Below are 17,956 nucleotides of genomic sequence, written 5' to 3' on the forward strand. Positions count from 1 at the left end.
GACAAATCATTGTTCAGTATCCTGGTTTGTTCTCATGAAGGTTCACATCATTGTTTTATCTTAGTTTTGTGAAACTGAGCTACAAACTTTCCGTCTAACATTAAAAGAAATTTCCAGGCAGCAGAGAACAAAGTGTTCATAAAATATTCACCAAAGTGTAAAACCAGGAACTCGTAAACCTGTTATAGTTAAATATCACAGATCACACAAATCAGAGTTTTCAAAGTCATTAATCACTTATTAGCACCTGAATGTATCTGCTCCCCTCACACAGCTCAGCACTCACATCAATGATCCATCTTTATTCACAGGAAAAGATGTGGAACAAAACATAAACATGAACCTGAACCTGAACTCAGCTGTGTGTCCTTCAAGAGCAGCCGGTCAAAGGAGATTATTACTAAGTTTAAATCAGGTGTTCCTCCTCCTGCAGAGAGGTAATGTGTGTCTAAATGTTCTTTCTGACTCAGTGTTTCTGAATAAATTCTCCATGCTTGAGATGTTTGTCTTCATGAAGGTTTATAATATTTTATCTTCGGTGAAACTGAGCAACAAACTTTCCATCAAACACTCAAAGAAATTTAAAGGTGACAGAGAACAAACTGATGTGCAGTACAGTGCAGTATAAGGACTCTTAAATCTGTTATTGTTGACTTTCAAACATGAAAACAAGAGTTTTGTTCTTGTTTCTAAGATCACTAATATTATTTACTTACATATTTACTTAAATACTTATAGGTGATGATTTTTTTTCATTGTCAGCTCATTTGTTGTGTGGTTCTCCATAAAGTTCAGTTTTTGGTTTGATCACTTTGTATTTGCTTCATTTTGCTCAAATTTGACTGAAATATTGTCAAATATGTTGGTATGAAATTCACTCAGTTGTTGCTGGAAGGAGGACAAATAATTTTTTGTCTCAGTGTTGAAGAGGAGGCAAAGTGATGGAAATGAGCCCAGAAGTGAAACTGGTATTTTTTCATTGTGTTACACACCAGGAGGTGTTGCATGAGTTAATGCTAAAGATAAACCATGTTGTTGATGTAAAATAATTCATCAAAAACACTGAATCACTGTTTGCTGCACTGTTGGAGGAGCATGAGAACATGGAGGCACAGGCTGCAACTGTCAGGTGGCTCAGCCTGGGTGTCATGGTCCTGGGCCGGTGGCCCAGTGTTTTTTGTTCTCTTTTGTTTTTGGTCCTCAGTTTGTTATTTCTAGTTCCTTGTGTTCTGTGTCAAGCCGGCATCTTTGTTCCCTTGTCCCACTTCCTGTTTTATTTTGGTAATGTCTTGTTTCTTGTGCAGTGTGTTTAGTTTTGCTTCCCTTTGTCTCAGTGTGGTGTTCAGCTGTGCTCCCTGCTGTTTCCACTTTCCCTCATTTTCCCTCATTGGTGTGTTTTAGTCCTGTGTTTCCTGCTTGTCATTGTGTCATTGAAGTTGTTGTGTTGGAGTGTTTGTGTGTTCTTGTCCGGCCTCGCTTTGTTTTTGTTTGTGTTCCACATCTGGATCCCACAAGGATTTTAAATTTTGGTTTTTGTTTCACAATAAACATCTTTTAAGTTATGTCTTGCATCCAGACACAGACTCATAACATTTTACTTTGTCCACTGTGGAACTGTCACATCCTCAGTGTTGGCTGCATGTTTGACAGCCCTGTGTTAAATTATATTTGTGTTCATTGTATTTTTTATAAGTGTGAAGCACTTTGGAGCTGCTGTTTGGAAAAGTGCTCTATAAATAAAGTATACTTTCTCCAAAGATAATTTCATGAACCTTTAGCCTGTTTGTCTCATAAATGAATCGGCTCACAGTCAGAAACATAATGTGATGCTAATTCTTGATGATTCCTTCACAGAGTGGATCAGGAGACCTCAGAGGTTCCCAGTGGTCAGTCTGCCCAGCAGCATCAAACACAGCTGGACTCCATATTTATGGTTTGTACATGTACAACAACTACTGTTACATCTGTTCTTTCAGTCATCTCCATGCTGCACTTTGTCTATGATTTCCATATTTTGTAGATCAGTGGATTATCATTGAGTGTAACATGAATCTGATTGGCTCTATGATTCAGTCTGATTGGGTCATTCATATAATATTGTGTTCCAGCTGCTGGAGGACAACATCATCACTTTTGTGAAGAATGAACTGAAGAAGATCCAGAAGGTTCTGAGTCCAGATTACCCAGAATGCTTAGAGAGTCAGGAGGATGATGAACTGTTGAAGAGTGAGGATAAAGAGCAGAAGAGAAGCAGAGAGGCTTTTGTGAATCTCACACTGAACTTCCTGAGGAGAATGAAGCAGGAGGAGCTGGCTGACCGTCTGGAAAGCAGTAAGAGGATTTCTCTGAAGATTTAAAATGGTGTTTGTAGCAACACTGAAGCAACCCAAACACACACACACACACACACACGCACACTGCATGATTCTTTAATACTTGAACACAGAGTTTGCACTGCTTGTAACAATACTACCTGGTCAGCTTCTTTTGCTGTAGCAGCAGCTGCTAGGCCCACTCTCCTTCTGCCACACACACTCAGTCCCAGCTACTGTGAAATGGGAGACACAAACAGCTGATGGCTGGCCATCCACTATATAACTATATGTGAGATCGACATTGTAATCCAACTGTTCAGCGCTGCCGATTCCTTCCGTGAACTTCCAGCTAATTTTCCCTTCAGTTTTTGAATTTATCAGTGGGAGATTGACCACAGCAAGAGGACCCAGGAGGGAAAAAGTCCCAGCATTTTATTTGTTTCTGTTGGTGGACACCGATGTAAAGCACTGGGATGGGACCAAAAATTAATTAACACGCACAGTGCACCTACGCAGGCATAAAAGGCGGCAATGCAGATGTTTGTATAGAGACCCGACGCAGAAGTTTAATTCCAGCCTGAGTCAGGAAGCCCTCCACCACTGCCCCCAACCTATTGACCCCAATCTGTTCCAAAAATTAAAGAGTGCACAAGATGGGGGCTAAGCACAGCTTTATCTCTATACATTTTGTCATCTATCCAGCCATCCATTTTCTTCCATTTGTCCGGGGCTGGGTCATGGGGGGAGCAGCCTAAGAGGGGATGCTCATGACTCCCTCTCCCTAGTTAACTCCAGCAGCTCATCCGGGGGGACCCCAAAGCATTCCCAGGCCAGCCAAGAGATTTAATCTCTCCAGCGTGTCCTGTGTCTGCTTGGAAGTCTCCTCACAGTGGGACATGCCCAGAGCACCTCACCCAAGAGGTGCCCAAGAGTCATCCTAGTCAGATGCACGAACGACCTCAGTTGGCTCCTTTCAATGTGCAGAAGCAGCAGCTCTACTCTGAGCCCCTCCCGAGTGGCTGCACTCTTCACCCTATCTCTGAGGGAGAGGCCAGCCACCCTTTGGAGGAAGCCCATTTCTGATGCGTGTATTTGCAATCTCATTCCTTTGGTCACTACCCAAAGCTCATGACCATAGGTGAGGGTAGAGATGTAGACTGCCTGGTAAATTGACAGCTTCATTTTTACACTCATCTCCCTCTTCACCATGACAGGCCGGTGCTGAGTCTGCATCACTGCAGATGGAGCCCTGATCCATCTGTCAATCTTACGTTCCCTCCTCCCGTCACCCGCGAATAAGACCTCGAGATACTTGAACTCCTCCACCTCTGACAGCAATTCATCCCTGAGCTGGAGTGGGCACACCACCCTTTTCTGGGTGAGGACCATGGCTTTAGACTTAGAGGTGCTAATTCTCATGCCAGCCACTTCATACTCAGCTGTGAACCGTTCCACTGCACGCTGGAGGCCACCACCTGATGAAGCCAATAGGACCGCATCATCTGCAAAGAGAAACGACACGATTCTGAGGCCACTGTTGGAAACTTACTGAAAACCAGGCTTCGCAAAGATCTTTCATTTTCTTGCAAGAAAACTAGGAGCAAATAACATCAATACAAACTCAGTCTCTACCTCCGAGCCAACTTGAACACTCGAGCACATGTTAAACAAAAAGGAAGGCGTATAGGCAATAGAGGAAGTAACCGAAACACTGGCGTTGGTAAAGTTTGACTTCAGTGCAGCGCCTAAAGGTCTCTATCTCAAATGGAAAGTCAAATCTGCACTTTACTATAGCTAAAATTAAAACACATGACATTAGCATAACCTTTCACTTCTCTCAACCTTGGTAAGTTTAAATTCACAAATATGAAAACCAGACAGGTCAAAGGAATGCCTCCAGACATGCGGTTAGAATTGCACTGTGTACAAAAAGGTTATACACAGGTTTCCTCTTCACATAGGCATCTCTGTTCATCTTTAATTTCATTTCAACGAAAAGTGTATACATGAGTGTAATTATTATAAAGAATGGTTATCAAACTATTACAGGAATTATTTTTACAACACCCCCAAGGTGGAAGCCTTCTGTCACTTGGCTACTCCTAGAAATTCTGTCCATTAAAATTATGAATCGAATTGGTGACGAAGGGCAGCCCTGACAGAGTCCAACACCCACAGGAAACAAGTCCAACTTATTGCAGGCAATATGGACCAAGTGCTTGCTGTGGTTGTACAGGGACTGAATACCCTACAACAATAAGCCAGAAACCCCATACTCCCACCTCGAGTGACACAGTGGAATGCCTTCTCTAAGTCCACAAAACACATGTAGACTGAATGGGCAAACTCCCACTCGAATATCCTTAAGAGGCACTATTTGCCCTTTTGTTTAATTTCAACTGGAACCATGCAGTATTTGTGAACACCATGAATGTACCTAATCTCAACAATACCCCAGGGTTTGATGGATCTGGGTCTGTATACAGCCCAAGTCCACCACATCCTGTTGTGAATCAACTTGGTGCTGTACTTTAGGAGAAAGTTGTACATCCCTCCAGGACAAGGGGGAGCCACACAGATCGCCTGTCCAGGTTCCATTAAGGGAAAATTTGGAAGCAGCTCCTGTCTCTGTTACAGCCTCAGGAGAAAGAGCAGATTAGTGTATGAGTGGAGTGGTGGCCACCCCACAATCAATGGTGGTACACCAGGAGAAACAAGGAGCTTCTACCACCACCCAGTGTACATGCCCGAAGATGCCCGGTGTAGCCAGCAGTGAGCTCAGCCCGGCTAGCTTCTGTTACTGTACCAGCTTCTCTGCTGCCAGCATTACTGTTCATCTGTTGCACACACACACACACACACACACACACACACAATCCCAGCACACTACTGTGAAATGGGAGAGACATATACCACCCTCCCCTGGAACTCTCCCTGAACCCAGAGCTCCATAAGGTAAAAGCCACACCCAACCACAGTGGTAGAATGACATGAAAGCTTTTGAATGATGATGAAATTTGTATTTTAGAGATTAAATTTTTTGTGTTGTTTGACAATTTTGCATCATATTCCAACGTAAACAAAAATCTGCTTTAAAGAAGTAGATGCAGTGCATTCAAAGTGAGGAATATCTCTTGTTTTCTTTAAGAAATTCCTGTCACATGTCAGCACAAACTTAAATCTGCTCTGAAGAAGAAGTTCCAGTGTGTGTTTGAGGGGATCACTAAAGCAGGAAACCCAACCCTTCTGAATCAGATCTACACAGAGCTCTACATCACAGAGGGAGGGACTGCAGAGGTCAATGATGAACATGAGGTCAGACAGATTGAAACAGCATCCAGGAAACCAGACAGACCAGAAACAACAATCAGACAAGAAGACATCTTTAAAGGCTCACCTGGAAGAGATGAACCAATCAGAACAGTGCTGACAAAGGGAGTGGCTGGCATTGGGAAAACAGTCTTAACACAGAAGTTCACTTTGGACTGGGCTGAAGACAAAGCCAACCAGGACATCCAGTTCATGTTTCCATTCACTTTCAGAGAGCTGAATGTGCTGAAAGAGAAAAAGTTCAGCTTGGTGGAACTTGTTCATCACTTCTTTACTGAAACCAAAGAAGCAGGAATCTGCAGCTTTGAAGACTTCCAGGTTGTGTTCATCTTTGATGGTCTGGATGAGTGTCGACTTCCTCTGGACTTCCACAACACTGAGATCCTGGCTGATGTTACAGAGTCCACCTCAGTGGATGTGCTGCTGACAAACCTCATCAGGGGGAACCTGCTTCCCTCTGCTCACCTCTGGATAACCACACGACCTGCAGCAGCCAATCAGATCCCTCATAACTGTGTTGACATGGTGACAGAAATCAGAGGATTCACTGACCCACAGAAGGAGGAGTACTTCAGGAAGAGATTCAGGGATAAGAAGCAGGCCAGCAGGATCATCTCCCACATCAAGACATCACGAAGCCTCCACATCATGTGCCACATCCCAGTCTTCTGCTGGATCACTGCTACAGTTCTGGAGGATGTGCTGAAAACCAAAGAGAGAGGACAGTTTCCTAAGATGCTGACTGGGATGTACATCCACTTCCTGGTGGTTCAGGCCAAAGTGAAGAAGGTCAAGTATGATGGAGGAGCTGAGACAGATCCACGCTGGAGTCCAGAGAGCAGGAAGATGATTGAGTCTCTGGGAAAACTGGCTTTTGATCAGCTGCAGAAAGGAAACACTATCTTCTATGAATCAGACCTGACAGAGTGTGGCATCAATATCAGAGCAGCCTCAGTGTACTCAGGAGTGTTCACACAGATCTTTATAGAGGAGAGAGGGCTGTACCAGGACAAGGTGTTCTGCTTCATCCATCTGAGTGTTCAGGAGTTTCTGGCTGCTCTTCATGTCCATCTGACCTTCATCAACTCTGGAGTCAATCTGCTGGAAGAACAACAAACAACGTCCCAGACAGAGCAACACCTCTACCAGAGTGCTGTGAACAAGGCTTTACAGAGTTCAAATGGACACCTGGACTTGTTCCTCCGTTTCCTCCTGGGTCTTTCACTGCAGACCAATCAGTCTCTCCTACAAGGCCTGTTGAATGATGGAATTATTTCAGAGACCAATCAGGAAACAATTAATTACATCAAGAAGAAGCTCAATGAGAATCTGTCTGCAGAGAAAAGCATCAACCTGCTCCACTGTCTGAATGAACTGAATGATCGTTCTCTAGTGGAGGAGATCCAAAAGTCCTTAAGATCAGGACGCCTTTCCAAGGATAAACTGTCTCCTGCTCAGTGGTCAGCTCTGGTCTTCATCTTACTGTTATCAGAAGAAGATCTGGATGTGTTTGACCTGAAGAAATACTCTGCTTCAGAGGAGGCTCTGCTGAGGCTGCTGCCAGTGGTCAAAGTCTCCAACAAAGCTCTGTAAGTTATGATAAAACTATATGTTTCAAAAACACTGCTATCTTTTGAATAGAAAAGAAAAACATAACTTATAATTTTATAAATGTGTCATCAGACTGACTGGCTGTAACCTCTCAAAGAGAAGCTGTGAAATGCTGTCCTCAGTTCTCTGTTCCCAGTCCTCTAGTCTGAGAGAGCTGGACCTGAGTGGCAATGATCTGCAGGACTCAGGAGTGAAAGTGTTGTGTTCTGGACTGGAAGCTCAACACTGTAACCTGGAAGCACTCAGGTCAGGAGTCTTAAAATGTTCTAATTATGATTACTTTAAACATGGTTAGCATTCAGTCATGATATAGGATTGCTGTGATTTATCAAACTGTCTATTTTTAAACTACTGAAATATCAGAACCTTCAGTGAATTCATATTCATATTGTAATTTGAGTTAAAACATTGAGAAGTTTTCAGTTTTTCCTTTCATTTAGAGAAAACAAATTCTTCACAGTGCTGAAGATTTAAATATATTTAGCCTCAAATGGAAATGTTAGCAACCACACTGAAGCATTCTAACCTGAAAGAATGATTTGATGGTTTGTGTTCCAATTTGATTCAGATATTCAGAATTTCTTGCACCAAATTAAAATACTTTAATTTTCTAAATGATTATTAGATCATCTTGCCAACATTTTAATCCAAACAATTTTATTTATCACCAAATACCTTTAAAACTAGAGGACTCTCCCACCAGATTCAGCTCTGCTTTATGTAGGTTTTGTTAACTCTTTGTCTATTTTTTTTTTTTTGCTGCTAAATGTTGATTCCTTTTAAAATATTTCTTTGGAGAGGGTTTCTTATTTTTCTGAGAGTACATCCTGTGTCTGCAGGCTGTCAGGCTGCCTGATCACAGAAGAAGGTTGTAAGTCTCTGGTCTCAGCTTTGAGCTCCAACCCCTCCCATCTGAGAGAGCTGGACCTGAGCTACAACCATCCAGGAGAGGCAGGAGTGAAGCTGCTGGAGCAGCTGAGACTGGAAACTCTCAGGTATGGAGAGGCCTGTTGTTGACAAAGATGGTATCTTAAAGAGGAGGAGCTGAATCTTTTTCTCTGTCCTTCACTCTGATCCTGTGTGATTGTTCAATCTCATGTGTGGGAGCTTTTCAATTTGCTCATAAAGTAAAATCTGATTTGGAAAATCTTTCCAGGAACATTTCCAGGAACATCTATATTAAGAACCTTTCCAAACTGATGTCTAAAGGAAAAGTCTTTAATGTTTATCCTTCAACTTAATCAGATAAATTGAATCTCTGTACAGAGATGGATTCACATCTCTGGGGGTAAAACTGTTAACCTAACTCTGTTAAAGGGGAAAAACAAACCCTGTGGAGGTTCAAATATGTTTTGGGGTTGTTTTGCTCCCTCTGGCACTGGATTCCTTGACTGTGTGCAAGGCATCATGAAATCTGAAGATTACCAAAGGAAAGCTGGGTTTGTGTCCAAGGTCATGGGTCTTCCAGCAGGACAATTACCCCAAATAAACATCAAAAAGCACAAAGAAATGAATGAAAACAAAGTCCTGAGTTCTGAAGTGGCCAGCAATGAGTCTGGATCTAAATCCCTTTGAACACCTGTGGAGAGATCTTAAAATTGCTTTTGGGAGAAGACACCCTTCAAATATATGAGACCTGCAGTAGTTTCAAAAAAAGAGTGGTCCAAAATTCCACTTGAGAGGTGTAAGAAGCTTGTTGATGGTTATAGGAAGCAGTTGATTTCAGTTATTTTTTCCAAAGGGTGTGCAACCAAATATTAAGTTGAGGGTGCCAGTAATTTTGTCTGGCCCATTTTTGGAGTTGAGCATGAAATTATATGGATTTTGACTTTTTTATCCAACTTCTTTTTTTTATGTTTTTCCAATAAACACAAAGGAAATAAATATTTGCATAACAATACACGGGTGATTACAATAATTTCAATAATCTAACATTCACACTCTGATGAGCACATGGAGAGCAGGATTCGGTATCTTTCCCGAGTATACCCTGAGCATGTAGACTGGACCAGCCAGGGATCAAACCACCAACCTTCTGATTGACAGGTAACCAGTTGTTCCTACTGAGCAACTTCAACCGCAAATATGCAAGTCTTAAAAGTAACTGAAACACCTGGGAGTGAAAATACTGAGGAATAACACAGAGATGAAAATGTAGGCACTAAACAAACAAATAAAAAAATTTAATAACAAACAGCTGAAAATTAAAAGCTGGGTCCAAGTCTGAAGACCTTGAGAACTGGACATTATCAAGTGCAATAACAAAGACACATGACTAGGACCACATAAAAAAAACAGGTATCTGATTACTGTATATGGGGCGGTCTTTCCTTCGGAGGTCTGTAAAAGATTCAAAGCAAATAAATCAAAGAGCATGTGACTGTTCCTTTATCAGTGTCCAACAGTGTGTGTCTGAGAGCGATGTAATGTCCATGTGTGCATGCTGAAAGAGACTGTGCTGCTCTGACCCCCCTCCTCCTTTCAGGGTGGAGCCTGCTGGAGTCCGATGGCTGATCCCAGGTCTGAGGAAGTGTAAGTGTGTTTTTAATGTGATTGATGAAAACAAAGCAGCACACATTCAACCATCTTCAAACTGTCACATCACTCATTCACATCTCTGATGTCAGGAGTCATCATCAAAGTGTCAATCAATGAACAGATGATGGATCAATAACTGCAGCTGGATTGTATTTGTTCTCTCCATCAGATTCCTGTCAACTCACAATCGACACAAACACAGTGAACAGAAAGCTACAACTGTCTGACAACAACAGGAAGGTGACACATGTGAAGGAAGTTCAGTCATATCCTGATGATCAGGACAGATTTGATGACAGACATCCTCAGCTGCTGTGTAGAGATGGTCTGACTGGTGTCTCTTACTGGGAGGTCGAGTGGAGAGGAGAGGTTCGGATATCAGTGAGTTACAGAGGAATTAGAAGGAAAGGAGGCAGTATTGACTGTGTGTTTGGAAGGAATGATCAATCCTGGAGTCTGTTCTGCTCTGATGTTAAAGGTTATTTTGTCTGTCACAATAACACAGAAATATTTCGGTATTTTCCTCCTCCATCCTCCTCCTCTGTCTCTGAGAGAGTAGCAGTGTATGTGGACTGTCCTGCTGACACTCTGTCCTTCTACAGAGTCTCCTCTGACACTCTGATCCACCTCCACACCTACAACACCACATTCACTGAACCTCTTTATCCTGGATTTACAGTCTGGTTTCCTGCTTCCTCAGTGTCTCTGTGCTGAGTTTAGTGTAAAGAGTGTCCTCCTGTCAGAGAAACTCAGACTGTTGAACAGATAGTGGAAAAGTGGATTCCAGGATCCACATGTTGTTTTTCTGTCTTTTTCCACTTAAAGCTCCACAGTGAATATCAGGATGTTGTGTTTCTCTGAAGCTCAGTTCAGCTCAGATGTTTCAATTCACATTATTGCCAATGAACACAGCTTTGGTGAGCAGCCAGAGTTCATCCTGATATTTATTTAATACTGTTAGAAATAGCTCAACTTTAAGTGGTCTGTTCTGACATTCTGAGAATTGAATGATTATGAATGTGAATTTAATATTTTGATGAGAGGTGGGTGTAATGTTTTATCGTGTTTTCTTTCTGTATCACCAGCTAATATAAATTCATGGGACTATGCAGTACATTTTGCACTGTTGTAACTTTATTGTTTGACTTACGTAGGTATGGCTCAGCAAGCTGCATATATAAAATGTTTTGCTTCAGCAGAGAATCTATATACTGTAATAAAGTAAAAGTGAATAACTTGGATAAGATATTTTTACTTAATGTGCCAGTTTGAGTATTGTAGCAGGAACACGGCAGCAGGACCGTTATTTTGTGTTCCTGGACTTCAGTTTTGTAGTTTGATTGTGAGTCTGTTCAGGGTCCAAATAAAAAGCTGATTCTGACTAAACAGTACATCACAGTGAGACTCTCTTGTTTGAGCAGTAAAAATGTAATGTTATTGTAATGAATTACAATAGTCCAGCCTAGAAGTAATAAATGCAAGAATTAGCTTTTCAGCATCACTCTGAGAAAGGATGTTTCTAATTTTAGAAATATTGCGCAAATGCAAAAAAGCGGTCCTACATATTTGTTTAATATGTGCATTGAAGGACATATCCTGGTCAAGAATGACTCCAAGATTTCTCACAGTGTTACTGGAGGCCAAAGTAATTCCATCCAGAGTAAGTATCTGGTTTGACACCATGTTTGTAAGATTTGTGGGGCTGAGAACAAGAATTTCAGCTTTATCTGAATTTAGAAGCAGGAAATTAGAGGTCATCCAGGCCTTAATGTCTTTAAGACATTTCTGCAGTTTAACTAATTGATGTGTGTCATCTGGCTTCATTGATAGGTAAAGCTGAGTATCATCTGCATAACAATGAAAATTGATGCAGTGCTTTCTAATAATACTGCCTAAGGGAAGCATGTATAATGTAAATAGAATTGGTCCTAACACAGAACCCTGTGGAACTCCATTATTAACCTTACTGTCTGAAGAAGACTCCCCATTTACATGAACAAATTGGAGTCTATTAGATAAATATGATTCAAACCACTGCAGTGCAGTACCTTTAATACCTATAGTATGCTCTAATCTCTGTAATAAAATGTTATGGTCAACAGTATCAAAGCTGCACTGAGGTCCAACAGGACAAGTACAGAGATGAGTCCACTGTCAGAGGCTCTAAGAAGATCATTTGTAACCTTCACTAATGCTGTTTCTGTACTGTGATGAATTCTGAAACCTGACTGAAACTCTTCAAATAAACCGTTCCTCTGCAGATGATCAGTTAGCTGTTTTACAACTACTCTTTCAAGAATCTTTGAGAGAAAAGGAAGGTTGGAGATTGGCCTATAATTAGCTAAGACAGCTGGGTCAAGTGATGGCTTTTTAAGCAGAGGTTTAATTACAGCCACCTTGAAGGTCTGTGGTACACAGCCATCTAATAAAGACTGATTGATCATTTTTAAGATAGAAGCATCAATAATTGGAAAGACTTCTTTGAACAGTCTAGTAGGAATGGGATCTAATAAACATGTTGCTGGTTTGGAGGAAGTAACTATTGAAGTTAACTCTGAAAGATCAACTGGAGCAAAAGAGTCTAAACAAATACCAGCAGTGCTGAAAGCAGCTGAACATGAAGAATAATCTTTGATATGGTAATGAATAATTTTTTCTGTAATGTCTACAATTTACTGTTAAATACTGTTAGGTCTTCAGTTTCAGTGCCATATGTCAGGACAAGATCCAGAGTATGATTAAAGTGGTGGGTGGGCTCCTTTACATTTTGAGAGAAGCCAATTGAATCTAACAATAGATTAAATGCAGTGTTGAGGCTGTCATTCTCAGCATCTACATGGATGTTAAAATCACCCACTATAATTATTTTATCTGAACTGAGCACTAAATCAGATAAAAAGTCTGAGAAATCAGACAGAAACTCTGAGTAGGGACCAGGTGGATGATAGATAATAACAAATAAAACAGGTTTTTGATTTTCCCAATTAGGATGGACAAGACTAAGAGTCAGGCTTTCAAAAGAATTAAAACTTTGTCTGGGTCTGTGATTAATTAATAAGCTGGAATTGAAGATTGCAGCTAATCCTCCTCCTCGACCTGTGCTTCGAGCATTCTGACAGTTACTGTTCATCCTGCTGTAACCAGATTTCTGTAAGGCAGAATAAATCAATACGTTGATCAATTATTAAATCATTTACTAACAGGGACTTGGAAAAGAGAGACCTAATGTTTAATAATCCACATTTAATTGTTTTATTCTTTGGTGCATTTGAGGAAGCTATATTACTTGTTGTTTTTGAATTTTTATACTTAAATAATTTTTTGCTGATTTTAGCTTTGTTTTTTGGTGCTCTGGGAGCAGGCACTGTCTCTATGGGGATGGGGTTTTGGGGGGATGGCAGGAGGAGAGAAGCTGCAGAGAGGCGTGTAAGACTGCAGCTCTGCTTCCTGGTCTCAACCCTGGGTAGTCAGTTTTTAGGAGGGTTAATAAATTTGGCCAGATTTCCAGAAATGAGAGCTGCTCCATCCAAAGTGGGATGGATGCCGTCTCTCCTAACAAGACCAGGTTTTCCCCAGAAACGTTACCAATTATCTATGAAGCCCACGTCCTTTTTTTTTTTTTTTTTTAAACCTGTGTGTCTAAAGGGAAATTCTGCTAAATTTATCAGTGAAATACAAGGTTCTGTGAGGATTTTAAAGAACTCAGGTTAGCCACCTCTCATTAAAGCCAAATAAGCTAAAGAGGTGCTACAGAGAGAATATCTCAGCTCCATCATTCCTAAATGGGATAAGTGTCTGGGGCTGCATTTGTACCACGAGGCTTCCACATAATACTCAGCACAGATGTTCCCGTTGTCACGGTTAAGCTGTGCAGTAAGAAGGGATGGACCTCAAAGCAGGATGTGAAACAGAGACCTAAACTCAACAGCTTTATTTGCTGGAGGCTCACAAGTTAGGAACAAACAACTAAATCTCAACCAAGACAGAGACAAATACACAAATAAGCCTGGGAGAAATTAAGCACGACAAAAAAAAAAACAAACAGGGAACACAGACAGATGACACAACAAGGAACAGACACAGACTGAGGACTTAAATACACAAGGGCTAACGAGGGGAGTGACAACAGGTGGGTACAGCTGAACATTGCACAGATGAGGCAAGATGATGCAAAACTAAACACTGTACAAGCAACACAAAATAAAACAGGAAGTAACTAAACATGGTACACGCAGACTTAACAGGAGAACTGGCACACAGAGGGAACTAAACAGGGGTCAAAACACGGGGAGCCAGACACAAAGAGACAAACAGGCACAGAAACACAGAGACATGGGGAGACGGGGACAAAGGGAAAACACAATGCAAAACTACAGCAAACTGAGAGACTAAACTCAAAGAAAAACAACAAAAGAAACACAACCAGAAATACACCAAAAACAGAACTGCACAAATGGAAATCAAAACACTGGGCCTCTATACTATGCAGCTACTTGGTTACAGCATTCCATACTTGCCCTGGCTGCTGGCATCTCGCACCCTGCTGTTCCTGTTACATAGTATACAGGAACATTTGTGCAGAGTATAGTGAGGTTTAAATCAATTCAGTGATTCAATCCATTTCACTTTGCATTCTGTTCGTTATTATTAAGAAAGTTTGTTTTGTTAAACCAATCATAATTTTTGAAAGTGTGATTACATCACACATAGCAACACGGTTGACCACACCTCCTCACTGAGGTCAAAGTTTTAGTCATCATTTAGTTTTAACCTGAGCTCGGAGCTCTCTGTTAGCTCAGTCTGCTCTGATTTTGGAGTCTGTCCCTCCTTCTCCTCCTGGTCCAGGTGGTGGGCTGGGCAGGCTGTTCTCCTCCCTCAAGGGTGGAGTCTGGGTTCCTGCTCTGCAGCCAGGAACACCTGTGGGTCATTGCACTGCAGTCACCTCCAGTTTTTCCTCAACGTTTGTGCCCTTCGGCTTTTGTTTCCAGACGTGGACCCGCCCACACTCATACATAAAGGATCAGTTCACAAAGCGCGGTGGAAATGCAGGCTGGTTCTTAAGCGTTTTGCCGGTTACTTGAAACTGACACCAGTACTGGCAGGAGCACGGGCACCTCATCAGTGGAAAATTAGTAAGTGTGTTTTATAGGCTTGACTTTGCCACAGGTAACAGCATAAACAGGTCTTGACTGAATGAAGCTGTGAGTCTATTAGAGATGTAGGAGCACAGTTCATCTTCTTAAGACACATGCGGTGGCCATACTGGAGCAATATCTTGGTTCTGAATATCATGTCTGATCCCCAGTGTCACTTCACATATGTTGCTGCTCGGAAACCCGTAAACATTCTGGCCTAAACCTGTATGGCTCACACTGTAAGTATGGCTCACAATCACCTCCCACAAAGACAGCGTGGGTGTATTATACATTTCCTGAATCCTTAGAGTTCTGTCAGTATTGCAGTGGTCGAGTTACTAGCAAAGCTAGTGTGGTTAAATGCGCGTGCCTAGGGTGTTAACGGCATGGATAGATGATAATTTATCATCCAGCTTCTACTTCTTTTAATGCCGTGCAATCTACATTTTTTCCCCAACTCCACTGGGGGTTCGGTGCGATCTACCTGCACTCCTGGGCACCATCCCCTTTAGTGTGTCCTATTTCCTTGATAACCTTGATATTGTCTCCATTCCCCTTTAATCCTCGTTGCATCCTAGTTGTCAGTTCCTGCATACTGTGTGCTCTGCCTGTCTGCTAAAGTGTGTTTTGACATTTGTTCTGCTGGTGCCCTCCAGCTCTGAGTTTCAGCAAATAAAAGCTGATGTTAAAAGTTCAGTCCTGCAGTCCTCAACTTGCCTGCCACAGCATTTCATGACAACTTTAAATAACTAATATCAAATATTATCCCTTTTTTTTTTCTTTTAATTTTGATTGTTTTGAAGAGAAAGTTCAACTATTGTCACAGACTGAGCTGCCCATATCTCAAGAAAGATGTGACCTCAAAGGTTCAAATTCACACCATAGATGCATCTACTAAAAGTCTTGCATGAGACTGAATCTCAGTGACCTTGACCTAAAGGCTCATGTTCGAAGAGTTCATGATTTCTGAAAATCTTGTGGATACAATAACTTGAGAATGGTGTTTACACCATAGATGCATACTACTCTAACTAGACCCATCATAACTCACACTTCTTCCCTGATTGTACTATAACAGGACTTTTCATTAATTTTTGCATCTTTACTTCATATCAAAGTAGGATTTAACTTTAGATTTCTCATGTGCAGAGGTTATATTTTATAGATCATGCAAATTCAAGAGTTAATATTTTTCTTCAGGACGAGTGGCTGTAATCTCTCAGAAAGAAGCTGTGAAACTCTGTCCTCAGTTTTCAGCTCCCACTTTTCTAGTTTGAGAGAGCTGGACCTGAGCAATAATGACCTGAAGGAGTCAGGAGTGAAAAAGTTGAAGACTCCAGACTGTACAATTATCAGGTAAGATCAGCTGATGGAATGTGTGGGTGTGTGTTTGTCTGGGTTTTTAATATTTCTAGCTCAAAATGAGAGGTTGGAAACATCACACCTGTTAAAAATCAAAATGGTTATATTTTCACTTGTAGTCATCAGATTTCTGTCAACTCACAATCAACGCAAACACAGTGAACACAAAACTCAAACTGTCTGACAACAACAGGAAGGTGACACGTGTGAAGAAGGATCAGTCATGTCCTGATCATCCAGACAGATTTGACTGGTATCCTCAGCTTCTGTGCAGAGACGATCTGACTGGTTGCTGTTACTGGGAGGTCGAGTGGAGTGGAAAGGCTGATATATCAGTGAGTTACAGAAGAATCAGCAAGCAAGGAGACAACACCGACCGCAGTTTGGGAGGTAATAATCAGTCCTGGAGTCTGTTCTGCTCTGATGGTCGCTACTCTGTCTGGCACAATAAGAGACAAACATGCATCTCCTCCTCCTCCTCCTCCTCCTCCTCCTCCTCCTCCTCCTCCTCTGTCTCTCACAGAGTAGCAGTGTATGTGGACTGTCCTGCTGGCGCTCTGTCCTTCTACAGAGTCTCCTCTGACACTCTGATCCACCTCCACACCTTCAACACCACATTCACTGAACCTCTTTATCCTGGATTTGGACTTGTGTTTGGTTCCTCAGTGACTCTCTGAGGACTTGAGCATGGAGATCTTCCTGCTTCCTTTGCTGGAGAAACAAACATGTGAAACATATCAGAGAGGAATCACTGAGCTGCACAGACCCAAAAGATTAATTTACCTGCCAGTGTTCTGAAATTTATTTTTACAGCTGATGATAAAATGCTAACTATACTTTTATAGAGTTATACCTTTAGAAATGAGAGATAAATTTAATTACTGACCATCAAGTAATTAAACAAACAAAAAACATCCACTCATCAAGGAGTCATGAGTCTTCTGGAGAAACTTACACTGAGGAAATTGGATCTTTTCTTTGTGGGAGTCTTTTTCAAATTGTATGACGCATAAATGCTGAACATCCACACATGACCACAGACTACATGCACATGACACTTTATTCTTATAGTGCTTAAGATATAATAATCGATCATAGTAATATGATATGAGGTGCCAAACTACAAAGAACTGTAGCATTACACAAATACAGTTTACAGTTTGCTTTTGTTTTATTTTTATCTTTATTTTTATTTTATTTTTCCAATCAAAAAGTGATCTCATGCAGCTATACAGTCTTTTATTATGCAGATACCAAATAAACAGAAATGTCAGAAACAACACTTTGGTGTCCATGAATTTAAAAATGAATTAATATTAAAATTCTCACTTGGGGAGCTCAGAGGAGGAAGAGATTTTAATTTATTTAAATTCTGCTGTCAGCTGTCTCTATGACATCATCAGTAAAACTTGTTTGATGTTACTTGATTGCCATTAATTTTGCCAGAAGCTTATCAACATGATGCTGTGTCATTTATCTTCATTTAAAAAATAAAATGTAGCTAGATGATTGGGGTGGTGTCACTGGGGGGATGGGTAGGGGCTGATGGGTCCTGCCAGGGTGGGTTTTTGGGGCTTTGGGCTGAGTGACCTGCTGGCATATGAGCATCCATCACTTTCCGGTCCTTGTCTGGGAGCTGCTTGGGTGGCACGGTTCATCGTGCAG

General features: G+C 41.4%; 1 protein-coding gene across 1 annotated transcript; it reads left to right on the forward strand.

The window, feature by feature from the left end:
* Positions 1–1,906: 1,906 nt before the first annotated feature.
* LOC115798527 (NLR family CARD domain-containing protein 3-like) lies at positions 1,907–16,976 on the forward strand. The gene is made up of 9 exons (XM_030755399.1): positions 1,907–1,933; positions 2,109–2,331; positions 5,464–5,577; positions 6,178–6,245; positions 6,795–7,234; positions 7,329–7,502; positions 8,096–8,149; positions 16,202–16,285; positions 16,958–16,976. The coding sequence occupies exons 1-9, from the start codon at positions 1,931–1,933 to the stop codon at positions 16,974–16,976; spliced, it is 1,179 nt and encodes a 392-aa protein (XP_030611259.1). The 5' UTR covers positions 1,907–1,930.
* The last annotated feature ends 980 nt before the right edge of the window (positions 16,977–17,956 follow it).

This window comes from Archocentrus centrarchus, chromosome 2, assembly GCF_007364275.1.
Source record: "Archocentrus centrarchus isolate MPI-CPG fArcCen1 chromosome 2, fArcCen1, whole genome shotgun sequence".
NCBI classification, from domain to species: Eukaryota; Metazoa; Chordata; class Actinopteri; order Cichliformes; family Cichlidae; genus Archocentrus; species Archocentrus centrarchus.

What these genes read in the sequence shown, in the direction of transcription:
- LOC115798527 (XM_030755399.1), top strand. An exon ending in GGCTGACCGTCTGGAAAGCA is followed by an intron (nt 2,332 to 5,463) that starts GTAAGAGGATTT and finishes GTTTTCTTTAAG; the next exon opens with AAATTCCTGTCACATGTCAG. An exon ending in AAAGTCTCCAACAAAGCTCT is followed by an intron (nt 7,235 to 7,328) that starts GTAAGTTATGAT and finishes ATGTGTCATCAG; the next exon opens with ACTGACTGGCTGTAACCTCT.